This window comes from Enhydra lutris, unplaced genomic scaffold (genome assembly GCF_002288905.1).
Source record: "Enhydra lutris kenyoni isolate GAN:26980312 unplaced genomic scaffold, ASM228890v2 scaffoldscaffold105, whole genome shotgun sequence".
Taxonomy (NCBI): Eukaryota; Metazoa; Chordata; class Mammalia; order Carnivora; family Mustelidae; genus Enhydra; species Enhydra lutris.
This window is the reverse complement of record NW_019154189.1, coordinates 918,555-935,065: the sequence shown is the minus strand read 5'-3', so window position 1 is coordinate 935,065 and position 16,511 is coordinate 918,555. Positions and strand designations below refer to the sequence as shown.

At 38.5% G+C, this 16,511-nt stretch overlaps 1 protein-coding gene across 1 annotated transcript in view; it reads right to left on the bottom strand.

Moving 5' to 3' along the window:
- The window catches only part of LOC111139391 (Cdc42 guanine nucleotide exchange factor 9), a 157,964-nt gene that overhangs the window by 67,000 nt on the left and 74,453 nt on the right, over positions 1–16,511 (bottom strand). Inside the window, exon 4 of the mRNA XM_022491637.1 lies at positions 2,576–2,755. Coding sequence (XP_022347345.1) covers positions 2,576–2,755 — 180 coding nt within the window. The remainder of the gene's footprint in view (positions 1–2,575; positions 2,756–16,511) is intronic.

The window sequence follows — 16,511 nt, the reverse complement described above, 5'->3', positions numbered from 1 at the left end:
AATGTTATTAATAAATGTTATTAATAAATTAATATTAATAAAATATTAATAAAATGTTATTAATAAAAAAGAACAGACAATGTTATTAATAAATGTTATTAATAAATTAATATTAATAAAATATTAATAAAATGTTATTAATAAAAAAGAACCAACTACTGGTACATGCAACAACAGAATGACATCAAAGGCATTCTGGTATGTAAAAGATGCTAAACACAAAGACTACTACTATATCATTCCATTTATATGACACTGTAGAAAAAGTAAAATTATGGTGACTGAATGCGGATCACTGTTTAGCCAGGAGTGGGAACAGGGAATGGCTACAAAGGGAGAATAAGAAAACTTAATGAAGTGGTAGAAATGTTCTGTATCTTGATTATATGGTAGTTATACAACTATATATATTTGTTAAAATTCATCAAATTATACACTAAAATTGGTGAATCTTACTGTATGTAAATGACATCTAAACAAAGCTGATAAAAATGACTTTGTAGAAGTGAATAAGAAGGTAAACAATCTAATATTTTTTTAAAAAGGCAAACTAACATATAAAAGAAATGATAATATACCATGATCAGGTAGGCTTCATTCTAGCAATACAATAATTTAACATATAAAAATCATTCAATCCAAATTCACTGCTTTAATAGATTAAAAGGTAGAAGCACTGTGTTCATTTCAACAGATCAGTGGTTCTTTTTGTCCTCCAGGGGACATTTGACAATATCTGGAGACAATTTCATTGTTACAACTCAGTGGTGCTGGGGTACTACTGGCATTCAGTGGGTAGAGAACAAGAATGCTGTTAAACACACCACAATGCACAGGGCAGGCTCCAACAAAGAACTACTATTCTATATTCTATTTCCCAATCAACACTGTGATTATGATATCTATATATATTGCTATAAGTTACATACATCTAGTCTGTTATTTACTTAACTACATACATCTAGTCTATTGTTCTTTGCAACATAATACTCCACAGCAAGCATTCCCTATACGCTTTTTATTCATCTTCTGGTAGTAAATACCTAAAATTGCTTCTAATCGCACTCAACCACACACAACACCACCATACAATTAACAGCCTTGCAAATGCTCCCTCATGAGCCTCTGTAAGAATTTCCCTGGGATATATATGGAAACACTATGTCATACATATTTTGTCATATACTATGTCAACACTATGTCATATACATATAAATACTGCCCTGGAGCTTTCTGACATGACTGAACCATTTTAAATACTGTGCAGAAAAAGTTAACTAATCAGGCCTGAGACTATGATTCTTAGAAAGACCTCCTTGGAAGATTGGCTCTTGGCTGGTATCTTGGAACGTGGATCTCAAGAGGGGTCTCATCATTCCCTGACATGAGTGACTCACTATGCTTTCACAGTTTATATACACAATGTGCCTTATGCTGAACACCTGCTTCTCATCTGAGAATCTGGAACTTTGGTACATTCTAGGCAGAGCATGCTCACATGACCAGTCCCCCACAAAAATCTTGGGTACTGATTCCATAATGAGTTCCCTGATAGAAAACATTTCACATGTGTTGTAACAACTCATTGCAAGGGGAATTGAGTGTATCTTATGTCACTCCACTGGGAGAGGTATCTTGGAAGCTTGTCCCTAGATTTCTCCAGACTTTGTGCCATGTGCCTTTTATTTCTGCTGATTTTTCTTTGCATTCTTTAGCTATAATAAATCATAACCACAAGTATGACTATATACTGATTCCTGTGAATCTTTCTAAGAAATCACTGAACATAAGAGCAGTCTTCTGGAATAGTCCCCCAACAAACATATGGGGAATTTGTAAAAAGATTTACTCCTAGTTGCACACTTTTCTGTGTCATTTGAATTTTGTATCGTGTGCACATAATACCTCTTTAAAAATGAATATTTTATGCAAAGGAGAAGAGTTGGAAGAACAACTAAGTTCCCTGTGAATGAAACCCCCCCAAAAAAATTAGAGAAGCACAGAAGTGTACAATGAATGCTTCTTATATTCCAGATGAGGAAACCCAAAGAAGGTAAGGGACTTACCCAAAATTAACTAGACAGTCATTACAGACACAGGACTCAAATCCTTGCTCTCTTGTTTCCTAGTCCTCCTTCCTCTAAGTCACATGACCCCTTTTCCTACATTTATTACTTCCTCTACCTTATTGATCTCCTCTAAATGCCTTAAAGGTGTCTACTTTCATGCTACTTTCATACTTCTCAGATCCCTGGATTTTCCATGTAGTTTCCAAAACAATAAGTTCCATAGAAACTGATCCCAACAGGTACAGAAAAAAGAAAGTGAAGAAAATTCTACTGGTAGGTTTCTTGAAGGAGAGGAAAAAGGGAAGGGAATGGTTAAGAAAAAGTCCTAGACCAAATAACAGTACCCTTCCTAAGTCCTCACACCCTGGCAAGAAGGTTACATCAGGGTTGTAGGAGTCTATCCCCCACCACAGGAAAAAGAAGCTGAGCATGACCATACAGTTCAGACACTCCTTTCATTTCTTCCTGTCTCCTCTCAAAACCCTTTCCAAGGGGAAGATGCTTACGTGCTCCAGGAAGCAGGGTCCTATCTCACTGAGGTGGGGGTCATCATTGTTGTACTGTTTCTCCAGGTCTCTCACGAAGCCCATCTGAAACCTGTAGATGTCTTCAATGTTCCCAAAGATTACTTTCAGTTGCTCATCACTGAACATGTCCCTTCTCTTCCGGCATTGCTTCAAGTAGCCCTGCAAACAAAGGAGAAGTCCAGGATGAGGATGTTCCTGACTCCAGGAACTTTTCCAATTATTAAGCACTAAGACGGTTCAATTCCTACTTTATGAAATTGACACAGAATAATCATTTCCATTTTTCACATGAGGAAATTGAGGTTGAAAGAAGGAAGTCCCTCTACCAGTGAATTATTAGGAAAGCTTGATCACAAGCAAAGTTCTTCAGAGTGCAGAATCCAGAGTATAGAGCTTTCCCCACCATTCTCTATGACAAGGACCCGAAAAGTCATAGGGCCCTTTCTCAGAAGCTGATCAAACACAAATATTTTTACTCATTTAAGGAGTTATTAGATTTAGCTAGATCCATTAACATCTCAAAATTTCCCATTTCTTATAGGACCAATCTAAATTATATTAACATTGACAAAAATTTGGAAACAGAAGCTGAGTCATGAAAACTTTGAATTAACAAATACAAACCATTCCTTAGAGATAGCTGACCAGCAAAGATCATTTGGATGAGCTTGGCCAGTAAGTCCACAAGTGCCTGGGCATGGTGATTAACAGAGTGAGTACTCAGGGCACATTCATGAATAAACATATGAATTAATACAGCTAGCCATTGATAAAAGGGTAAATTCAATAAAAGAGATTTTTGATCTGATAAGAGAGTACTAAGATAATACAACCAGACTCGGGGCACACTGTAAGTCAGGGTAAAAAAAGAAAGAAAGAATAAAAAAAAAACCTTCCATTCTGAACCAACTGGTGTAGACTGCTAATGGCCACTGTATTCATTAGATATTATTAGTGCATGAAAATATTCTTGGTGAGACTAAATTATGGTCATTTACTTTCATCTAAAAGTTAAATGTGATTTTTGTAATCGGGGCCCAAATGAGGAACATTATAGTAACTAACAACTGTCTACACCTCCACTTCGTCTCCTCTTCATACAGCTTCCAATGTAACCATCATCTAGGCATACTCCAGGAAAATTCTCATTCCTGACTTCAATGCCCTTTACCAACACCAAGCAAAATCTCACTTCCATGATCACTTCCCACCTTTCAATTCAGCCATTAAATACTAAGTGGCTTTCAACAACTTGCAAATTAATAGTCTGTGCCTGTGTTGATGTTTAACTAATGGCTGGTGTTCTCTTTGGTTGACATGCTCAAGATGTCCTGTATTTATTCATATTTAATCTCTGACCAGGAGAAATATATCCTCTATTTCCAGAATACCCTAAGTGCTACTTCTTTCACTGAAGTAATTCCCGAAATTCTGCCTCCCTAGTAATCATCCCTTGACTAAGGGACAGAAAAATAAACTACCTGCCAGAATGCAACTCCCAGAGTTTGCTTGCTTCTGTATCCTCCCCCCCCCCATCTCTCTTTCTCTCACCCTATCACCTTTGGAAGTGTATTAGCCATAGTGGAGAAAGGAAAGCAGTGAGCATATCATCTGGCAGGAACTTTTCCATTTTGACCTTAGGTGAAGGGGCACAGATTTCCTCATCCCTTTCCCAGTGTTCCTCCCTAAGATAGGCCTGTGAGCACAGCTGGAAAAAAATGGTAACAATGTCACATCAGCATGTCATTTCTGCATAAATAGTAGGTATTGGTAAGTAACCATACTGGAAGACATAAGAAACCAGCTTGGACAGCTCATTCATCCCCTGAGAAGCCAGTTCAGGAAATACCTAATAGTTCTGCTCACTGCTCCTATTTGAAAGGTCTCAGGGAAATAATAAATTAGCATCACATCCCCAAGGTATAACAAGGATGCTAGAGCTATACACCACTAGGGAATATAACAGAAAGAAAAAGAAGGAAAAAAGTGAGTTCTGTTACAGAAAGAACTGATAGAGATGTCAAAGCAGTTTCCTAATTCCCTAAATATACTATTTGTTGCCATTATCAAGAACATCATTTTCTTTCTGTTAGATTATATATGTTGTAGCAAGGGAATATTAACTATCTATAAGGAGAAATGTAACTACCCATAAGATGGGGGGACTCTAGAGTGTTGTGTCAACTATTTTTCTTAAAACTCTTTTTCATAAAAGCTAATGCTACATATAAATATATTTTGGTGCATTTAGATTGATACAGCTATTAGATATGATGATTAGAAAGACTGTCTAGGTCTCTTCAACAAAAGGTTTTGGGAAAATTCAACAACCACATGCAGAAGAATGAAACTCGACCACTTCCTTATAACATAAACAAAAATAAACTCAAAATGGATGCAAGACCTAAATGTGAGACAGAAATCCATCAAAATCCTAGAGGAGAACAACCACATTAACCTTGGATGCAACAAATTTTTGCTAGACATGTCTTCAAAGGAAAGGGAAACAAAAGCAAAAATGAATTATTGGGACTTCATCAAGATAAAAAGCTTCTGTACAGCAAAGAAAACAGTCAACAAAACTAAAGGCAACCTAAAAAATGACAGAAGATACTTGCAAATATCTTATCAGATATAGGGCTACTATCCAAAATCTATAAAGAACTTATCAGACTTGACACACAAACCACCCCCCTAAAAATCCAGTCAAGAAATGGGCAGAAGACAGGTACAGACAGGTCACCAAAGAAGACATACAAATGGCCAACAGACACATGAAAAAATATGAATCAAAACCACAATGAGATACCACTTAGCACCAGTCAGAATGGCTAAAATTAACAACTCAAGAAACAACAGATGTTTGTGAGGATGCAGCAAAAGGGGAACCCTCTTATACTGTTGGTGACAATGCAAGCTGGTACAGCCACTCTGGAAAAGAGTACGGAGGTTCCTCAAAAAGTTGAAAATAGAGCTACCCTACAACCCAGCAATTGCACTACTAGATATTTACCCAAAGGATATAAACATAGTAATTCCAAGGGACACATGCACTCCAATGTTCATAGCAGCAATGTCTACAATAGCCAAAATATGAAAAGAGTTCAGAAATCTATACACAGATGAATGGCAAAGTAGATGTGGTAGATACGTACAATGGAATATTACTCAGCCACCAAAAAGAATGAAATCCTGCCCTTTGCAACAATGTGGATGGAACTGGATGGTATTATGCTTAGCAAAATAAGTCAGTCAGAGAAAGACAGATACCATATGATTAAACTCATCTGTGGAATTTGAGAAATACAACAAATGAACATAGAAGAAGGGAAGGAAAATAAGATGAAAACAGAGGGATACAAACCATAAGAGACTCTTAACTATAGAAAACAAACTGAGGGCTTCTGGAAGGGAAGTGGGTGGAGGGAATGTGGTAACTAGGTGATGGGCATTAAGTAGGGCACTTGATGCAATGAGCACCAGGTGTTATATGCAACTGATGAATCACTGAGTTCTACCTCTGAAATTAATAATATACTATATGTTAATTAAATTAAGTTAAATTTAAATAAAATTTTTTTTAAAAGACTGTGAAGAAAAGAGAAGGAAGATGGCAGCAGAGTAGGAGGACTATCGGCTCTCTTTGTCCTATGTACACTAGATAATTTTCAAATCTCCCTAAATACCCAGACATTGACCTGAAGACTGACAAAACAAACTCCACAACTAGGGAGAGAAGAAGCCACATCAAAGAAGGTGGGAACTGTAGAGGCATGGTTTAGAGAAAAACCATACTGCAGGTACCCTGCAGAGGAGGGAGCAGTGGTTGCAGAGAAGGGTGAGAGAGAGAGTGGAACACACATGGGAATGCAGAGGGAGAAATTTTCCCCAAAGCCATTGGCTTGGAAAACAAAAGGGGCTGAATTTGGCAAATTCTTGTAACCACTGGGACATAAATCCTGAAGTTTTAAAGGTCACCGGTCTTGGTTAGGATAGAGCCCAGAGAGCACTACCCTACTCCTGGACAGAAGGCAGGCAAAAAACCTAGGGCAGAAGGTTTGGAAACAGTGATTTGACGAACACTTGGGGCACACAGTGGGGAGATTATTTGTTCTTCTTAGAGGTTCCCAAGAGGCAGCATTCACTGAGACACCCCTCCAGGAACAAAGGAGCTGGCAGGCATCATTTCCCTGTTCTGACTCTCAGCATAAACATAGAGCCACCTACCAAAATCAGCACAGCACTGACTGTGGCTGCCTAACTTGCTTACATCAAATCACATACCCCTGTGCTTTCAAACTTGCCTTAGTCCCAGTGCAGCAGATCCCTTCCCCAGAAGACCAGCAGAAACCCTTGCCCACACCACATATCTAAAGCCTGCAGTTTAAAAAGTCAGTAGACTTGGATGGGATAGAGGAAGAAGAGCACTGTACTGTTCCTGGGGAGAAGACAGACAAAAGGAAACAAACAAACAAACAAAAAACAGAGGCAAACAGCATGAAAAGAACTCTCTGAAGAACATCTGGGGCACACAGGAAGGAGATTATTGGCTCTTCTCTGAGAGGCAGCATTCATGGAGAGACCTCTCAGGACATAAAGGAGATGGCTGGCAACATTTTCCTCCCCTGATCCTCAGCATAAGCAGGGAGCCACCTGCTAGAAGGAGCTCACTGGCTGCCTAATTTGCTTATACCAAGACCCACACCCCTGTGCTCTGGCAGAATAGCCATCTTCAGTCAATTTTGCCCAAGTCCCAGTGTGGAAGGCCACTACCCCAGAAGACCAACACAAACCCTTGCCCACACCATGTCTCCCAGTCAGAGAGTTCTGCAAGGCCTCAATTCTCACAGAAGTAGTATCAGGTTTCATTTAACCAGGAGGCCAGAACACACCTAGTTAAAACTAGCCATACTCAGGCCAAGGACCAAACACTGCCCCCTGCAGGCAAGGAGAGCCATTGCAAATGACTGCCCTGAAGGATAGCGCAGCCAAAACACAACAGCAGAGGACACTAAGCACATACCAGAGACACTCCCTGAAGCACCAGGTCCTGAACACTACATGATGATCTGTTCTTCAAAAAGCCATTATTTTCAAGAGCAGGACACATAACTAGCATTTCTAACACAGAGAAGAAGGCAGAGAATTAGACAAAATGCCAAGATGTAGGAATTTATCCCAAATGAAAGAACAAGAGAAGGCTGTGGCCAGAGATCAAAGTGAAACAGATGTTTAAAAAAGAAAAAAAAAGCCTGATGGGAAATTTAAAGCACTAATCATAAGGATATTCACTGGGCTAGAGAAAAGAATGGAAGATTTCAGAGAGGAACTTCCTGCAGAGAAAAAAGATTTAGAAAACAGAAATGAAGAATGCAGTAACTGAGACTGGACATAAGACTGATGCAATAAACATCAGGCTGGAAAAGCTGAGGAATAATTAGTGATACAGAAAACAAAATAACCGAAAATAATGAATCTGAACAAGAGACAAAGAAGAATTATGTTACATAAGAATAGAGAGGGAACATAGTGACACCATCAAACATTATAGCATTCATATTATAGGAGTTCCAGAAGAAAAGAAAGGGGGTAGAAATTTTGAGAAATAAGAGCTAAAAATGTACCTAATTTGGGGAAGGAAATAAACATCCAGGTCGAAGAGGCAGAGAACTCCCATCAAAATCAACAAAGTCAATAAAACACCAAGACATATTGTAATTAACTTGGTAAAATATAGTGATAAAGAAAAACTCTAAAAAGCAACAAGACAAAAGAACTCCTTAACTTACAAGGGAAGATCTATAAGGCTAGCTAGAGATTTCTCAACAGAAACTTGACAGGCCAGAAAGGGGTGGCATGCTATATTCTGCATTAGAAATACAAAAAAAACTGCAGCCAAGAATACTCTATCTAGTAATCTCATTTTTAAGGTTTTATTTATTTATTTATTTATTTGACAGAGAGAGAGAGGGGGACCGCAAGCAAGGGAAGTGGTAGAGGGAGAAGCAGGCTCCCCATGGAGCAGGGAGCCTGATGTGGGCTCTATCACAGGACCCCAGATTATGACCCAAGCCAAAGGCAGACACCCAGTGACTGAGCCACCCAGGCACCCCTATCCAGTAAGATTATCATTCAGAATAGGAGAGATAAAGAGTTTCCAAGACACAAAAAATTAAAGGAATTTGTGAACACTAAACCAGCACTGCAAGAAGTATTAAAGGGGATTCACTGAGTAGAGAAAGAGCCCAAAAGTAAAAAGAAGACCAGAAAGAAACAGAGACAATCTAAGGAACAGGGACTTAAGAGGTAAGGAAAAATAAAATGAAATGAAAACAGAGGGGGAGAAAAACCAGTGCATTCAGTGACATTAAATTTATATCTTTCAATAATTACTCTGAATGTAAATGGAGTAAACATTCAAATCAAAAGACACACAATGTTAGAATGGATTTAAAAAAAAAAAGAACCATTGATGTGCTTCTAAAGAAGATTCATCTTAGAGCCAAAGGCATGTCCAGATTGAAAATGAGGGGATGGTGGTGGGTATTAAGGAGTGTACATGTTATGATGAGCACTGGGTGTAACTAATGAATCACTGAACACTACATCAAAAACTGATGATATACTATACAGCAGCTAACTGAACATAAAAAAAAAAGAGTGGATGGAATACAATTTATCATGGCAATGGACATCAAAAGAAAGATGGAGTATCCATCCTTATATCAGAAAAACTATATTTTAACCCAAACACTATAATAAGAGACGAAGGAGACTATACCATAATAAAATGGTCTATCCAACAAGAGCTACAATTAAAAATATATATGCCCCAACATGGGAGCAGCCAACTATATAAAGCAATTAACAACAAAGTAAAAGAAATAATAATACAATAATAGTAGGGGACATTAACACTCCACTCACAGCAATGGAAAGATTATCTATGCAGAAGATCAACAAAGAAACAAGGGCTTCGAAGGACAACCTAGAACAGATGGACTTCAGATATATTCAGAGCATTTCATCCTAATGCAGCAGAATACATATCCTTCTTGAGTGCATGGAACATTCTCCAGAATAGATCATATACTGGTTCAGACCACAATATTAAAACTTAAAGTCAATCACAGGAAAAAAAAAATTGGAAGGACCACAAACATGGAGGTTAAAGAGTATCTTACTAAGGAATTAATGGCTCAATCAGGAAATAAGAGAAGAATTTTAAAAATACATGTAGCAAATGAAAATGCAAACACAACAGTTCAGAAACTTTGGGATGTAGCAAAGGCAGTCCTAAAAGGGAAGTAAATAACAATACAGGACTTTCTCAAAAAACTGGAAAATCTCAAACATACAACCTAAACTTACACCTAAAGGAGCTGGAAAAAGAACACATAAAGCCTAAATCTAGCGGGAAAATAAATAAAATCATAAATGAAAGAGGAGAGAACACATCCAACACCACAGAAATACCAACAACATTAGAAGAATATTATGGGCAATTAAATGCCAACAAATTAGGCAACTGGAAAAAATAGATACATCCCTAGAAACATAAACTACCAAAACTGAAACAGGAAGAAATAGAAAAGTTGAACAAACCCATAACCAGTGAAGAAATTGAATCAGTAATAAAAATCTCCCAAGAAACAAGCGTTCAGGGCCAGATGGCCTCCCAGGAGAATTCTAGAAAACATTTAAAGAATAATTAATACATACACTTCTGAATCTGTTTCAAAAAATAGAAATGGAAGGAAAACTTGCAAACTCATTCTACAAGGCCAACATTACCTTGATCCCAAAACCAAAGACATCATTGGAAGGGAGAATTACAAACTAATATCCCTGATGAAAATGGATGTGAAAATTCTCAACAAAATACTAGCTATGAGAATCCAACAGTACATTAAAAGGATTATTCACCATGACCAAGTGGGATTTATTCCTGGAATGAAAGGTTGGTTCAACAACTACCAAACATTCAATGTGATACATGAAAGGAATTAAAAGAAAGGATAAGAATCTAAGAATCTGGGGTGCCCGGGTGGCTCAGGGGTGAAGCCTCTGCTTTTGGCTCAGGTCATGATCTCAGGGTCCTGGGATTGAGCCTTGCATCGGGCTTTCTGCTCAGCAAGGAACCTGCTTCCCCCTCCTTCTCTGCCTGACTCTCTGCCTACCTGTGACCTCTTTCTCTGGCAAACAAATAAATAATTAAAAAAAAAAAGTTTAAGAATCTAAAAATCATACGATCCTCTAAGTAGCTGCAGAAAAAGCAACCTTTCTTAATAAAAACCCTCACTGCCTAGGGAGAGGGGGAACATACCTTAGTATAAAAGTCATATAGGGAAAAAAAGTGAATATCATCCTCAATGGAGAAAAAAAAAAGAGCTTTTCCCCTAAGGTCAGGAACACAGTAGGGATGTCCACTCTCATCAATGTTGTTCAGCATAATACTGGAAGTCCTAGCCAACACAATCAGAAAACAAAAAGAAATAAAAGGTATGCAAATCAGCAAAGAAGAAGTCAAACTCTCACTCCTTGCAGACATGATACTCTACGTAGAAAACCCAAAAGACTCCACCAAAAACTGCTACAACTGATATAGGAATTTAGAACTGATATAGGATATAAAATCAATGCACAGACGCCAGATACATTTCTATACACTAAAAATGAAGAAGAAGGAGAAATCAAGGAATCAATCCCATTTACAATTGTGCCAAAAAACACAACATATCTAGGAATAAACTTAATGAAAGAGGTAAAGCATCTGTACTCTGAAAACTATACAACACTTATGAAAGAAACAGAGGAAGATACAAAGAAATGGAAAAACATTCCATAATCAGGGATGGGAAGAATATTATTAAAATATCTATGCTACCCAAAGCAATCTATAGATTCAATGCAATCCTTATCAAAATACCATCAATATCTTTCACAGAGCTGGAACAAATAGTCCTAAAATTTGTATGGAAACAGAAAGGACCCCAAATAGCCAAAGGAATGTGGAAAAAGGAAAGTAAGCTGGTGGCATCACAATTCTGGATTTCAAGCTGTATTACATAGCTGTAATCACCAAGACAGCATGGTACTGGCACAAAATCAGAAACAGGCCAATGAAACAGACAGAAAACGCAGAAATGGACCCTCAACTCTATGGTCAACTAATCTTCAACAAAGCAGGAAAGAACATCTAATTAGAAAAGCAGTCCGTTCAACAAATGGTGTTGGGAAAATTGGACATCCACATGTAGAAGAATAAAAATGGATGACTTTCTTCACCATACATAAAAATAAACTTAAAATGGATGAAAGAGTCCATCAAATCCTAGAGGAAAACACAGGCAGCAACATCATTGAACTTGGCCACAGCAACTTCTTCCCAGACACAGCTCCAAAGGCAAGGGAAACAAAAGCAAAAATGAACTTCTGGGACTCAATCAAGATAAAAAGCTTCTGCATGGCAAAGGAAACAGTCAACAAAACTCAAAGGCAACCTATGAAATGGGAAAAGGTACTTGCAAATGACCTAACAGATAAAGGGTTCATGTTCAAGTTCTATAAAGAACTTCTCAAACTCAACATCTAAAAAAAAAACCAAATAATCCAGTCAAGAAATAGGCAGAAGACATGAAAACACACTTCTCAAAAGAAATACAAATGGCCAACAGACAAATGAAAAAGTGCTCCGCATCACTTGTCTCCAGGGAAACACAAATTAAAACCACAATGAGATACCACCTTATACCACTTAGAATGGCTAAAATCAACAAGACAGGGAACAACAAATGTTGGCATGGGTGTGGAGAAAGGGGAATTCTCTTACACTGTTAGTGAGAATGAAAGCTAGGGCAGCCCCTCTAGAAAACAGTATGGAAGTTCCTTAGGAAGTTAAAAAGAGAGGGTAGGGGAAAAGACGGTGGAGGAGTAGGGGACCCTATTTCAACCAGTCCCCTGAATTGAACTGGATATCTATGAGACCATCCTGAAGACCCATGGAATCAGTCTGAGATGTAAGATGATACATCTGGATCTCTACAGAGTTATCTCTGGTGGTTAGGGTGAGGTATGAATCTGGAAGCTGTGATTCTGTGGGCAGATGTCGGAAGATAAATGGAAGGGGAAGGGAGAATCCATGATCTTGCATTGGAAAAGCAAAATACTTCCATGCTGGGGACCAGGCATAGGCTCACAGATGGGTAGCAGCAGGGAAAGAATTTAGGGCAGCCCCCTAGACTGAAACCTAGAGCTTTGGGAGTGCATGTATGAACTGGGGTGGCTTGTGGTTTTAGAAGCACACAGGGCAAAGACATGCTTGGATCTGGAAGTGAGGGCTGGGAGTGCTGCTGTGGGGTGTGCACACCAGGATGCTGCAGTTTTTAGCAGCACAGACAAAAACAGAGTCAGTAGGGCCTGGAGGGCTTTCTGGAAAATAGACAGCGATCACTCTGTTCTGAGACAGAAGTTTGGATACGGTCATTTCTACTCTCTCAGAAGAGATGCAGAAAGCCACCAGGGAAAGCCACCAGAGAACAAAAGTCCCCCCAAAATGGTTTTCACCGAATCCACCACTCCCCACAATGGAGGCGGGGCAACTCTGCCCAAACAGGGTTGCCTGAGTAACAGCACAACTGGCCCCTTCCCCAGAAGACAGGTTGGAAGAATAAGAGGCCAACAACCCTAAGGTCCCAAACAGGTGCATCTTGCTTGGTTTATGGTCAATAAAACGGACTCTGTAATTCCCTCATGTACCTCTCAACAGAATGACTAAGAGGAGGAACCCCCAACAAAGAAATGATTCAGACACTGTGGCCTTTGCCACAGAATAGATATTAATATAAAGAAGATGTCAGAAATTGACTTCAGAGTAACAACTATCAACGCCATATCTAGGCTTGAGAAAAATATTAACAACAATATAGAATCTCTAAGGGCAGAACTGAGGTCTAATCAGGTGGAACATTAAAATGCTATGAATGAAATGCAGTCTGAACTGGATACTCTGACTGCCATGGTAAATGAGGAAGAAGAACAAATTAGTGAGATAGGGGATAAGATGATAGAAAAGTAGGAAATTGAGATAGCATGGCAAAAATAAAGTAAAATGCAAGGAATCACTGAGAGAGATTAGTGACTCAATGAAACATTCCAGTATCAGAATTATCAGGATCCCTGAGTGGGTAGAGAGAGACACAGAGAGAGAGAGGGGGGTCTAGAAGATATGTTTGAGCAAATCGTAGCTAGGAATTTCTCTAATTTCAGGTAGGAAACAAGCATTTGTATCCAAGAGGCAGAGAAGACCCCTGCCAAGTTCAATGAGAACAGACTGATGCCACAACATATAATACAATTTACAAATCTTAGACCCAAGGAAACAATCTTGAAGGTGGCAAGGGGGAAGAGATTTCTTACATACAAAGGGAGGAATGTCAGAATAATGTCAGTCTTCTCCACAAAGACTGGGCAAACCAGAAAGGGCTGGCAAGACATATTCAGGGTACTAAATGAGAAGAACAAGAACCCAATGATACTTTATCCACCAAGTCTATCATTAAGAATGGATGGAAAGACATTCTTAGACTGGGAGAAAAGACCAGCAGAAACTGAAAGAATACGTGACCACCAAGATGGTCCTCCAAGAAATATTAAGGGCTATTCCATAAAAGGAGAAAGACCACAAGAGTGACATAGAACAGAAATTTATAGAGAAATCTATAGAAACAAGAACTTCACAGGCAATATGATTTCAATAAAAACTTATCTTTCAATAATCACTCTCAATGTGAATGGCCTAAATGATCCCATACAATGACACACGTTGCAGACTGGGTAAAATAACATGACCCATCCATATGCTGTCTACAAGAGACATATTTTTAAAAAGATTTTATTTATTTATTTATTTGTCAAAGAGAGAGAGCACGCACACACAAGCAGGCAGAGTGGCAGGCAGAGGTGAAGAGAGAAGTAGGCTCCCTGCTGAGCAAGGAGCCTGATGAAGGACTTGATCCCTGGACCCTGGGATCATAAGCTGAGCCGAAGGCAGTGGCTTAACCGACTGAGCCACCCAGGCATCCCAGAGATGCATTTTGAACCTAAAGATATATCCAGACTGAAAGTGAAGGGGTGGAAAACCATCTTTCATGCCAACGGGCCTCAAAAGAATGCTGGGGTAGTGATTCTCATAGCAGAAAAATTAGATTTTAAACTAAAGACTGTAGTCAGAGATAAAGAAGGACACTACATCATTCTTAAAGGGTATGTCCACCGAGAAAATCTAAAATAAAGAGTCAAATTGATAAGAATACACTAATTGTAGGGGATCTTAACATGCCACTCTAAATAATAGACAGATCATCTAAGCAGAAAATCAACAAAGAAACAAGAGTTTTGAATGACACATTGGACCAGATGGACCTCATAGATATATACAGAAAATTCCAAACTAAAACAACAGAATACTCATTCTTCTTGAAAGCTTATGGAATTTTCTCCAAAATAGACCACACACTGGGTCATGAATCAGGTCTCAACCGATACCAAAAAACTGAGATTATTCTCTGGATATTCTCAGACCACAATGCTTTGAAACTGGAACTCAACCACAAAAAAAGGTTTGGAAGATATCCAAACACTTGGAAGGTAAAGACCATCCTGCTCAAGAATGTTTGGGTCGACCAGGAAATCAAAGAAGAACTTAATCAATGCATGGAAACCAATGAGAATGGAGATACATTGACTCAAAAACATATCAGATAGACAAAGGTGGTCCGAAGGGGAAAATATATACCCATCCAAGCCTCACTCAAAAAATAGATCCCAAACACAAATTAACTTTAGATATTAAAGAACTGGAGAAAAAAAGAGCAAATAAAGCCTAACCCATGCATAAGAGGAGAAGTAATTAAGATTAAAGCAGAGATCAGTGCATTAGAAACCAGAAATACAGTAGAGCAGATCAACAAAACAAGAAGCTGGATCTTTGAAGGAATTAATAAAGCACTGGCTGGACTTATCCAAAAGAAAAGAGAAAGGACCCAAATTAATAAAATTATGAATGAAAGGGGAGATATCATGACTAACACCAAGGAAATAGTAAGAATTACTAGAAATTATTATCAACAACTATATGCCAATAAATTAAGCAACCTGGAAGAAATGGATGCCTACCCGGAAATCTATAAACAACCAAGATGGAAACAGGAATAAATTGACAACCTGAATAGAACAATAACCAGGAATGAGATTGAAGCAGTGATAAAAACAAAATAATAATAACCTCCCAAAAAACAAGAGTCTAGGGTCTGATGGATTCTTTAGGGAATTCTACCAAATATTCAAGGAAGAAATAATTCCTATTCTCCTGAAGCTGTTTCAACAATAAACAGAAGCAAAACTTCCAAACTCATTCTATGAACCCAGCATTACCCTGATCCCCAAACCAGGCAAAGACCCCATAAAAAGTAGAATTATGAACCAATATCCCCATGAATATGGATGCAAAATTCTCCACAAGATCTCCTAGCTCATAGGAACCAAGAATACATTGAAAGGATTATGCATTGTGACCAGATGGGATCTATCCCTGGGATGCAAGGGTGCTTCAACATTCATAAATCAATCAGTGTGATAGAACACATAAATAAGAGAAAAGCCAAGAACCACATGGTCCTCTCAATTGATGCAGAGAAAGCATTTGGCAAAATATAGCACCTTTTCATGATTATGCTCCTCTTCGGAGCATAGGGATTAAAGGAACATTCCTCAATTTCATAAAATACATCTATGAAAAGCCTACAGTGAACATCATTCTCAATGAAGAAAAGCTGAGGGGCGCCTGGATGGCTCAGTGGGTTAAGCCTCTGCCTTCGGCTCAGGTCATGATCCCAGGGTCCTGGGATCGAGCCCC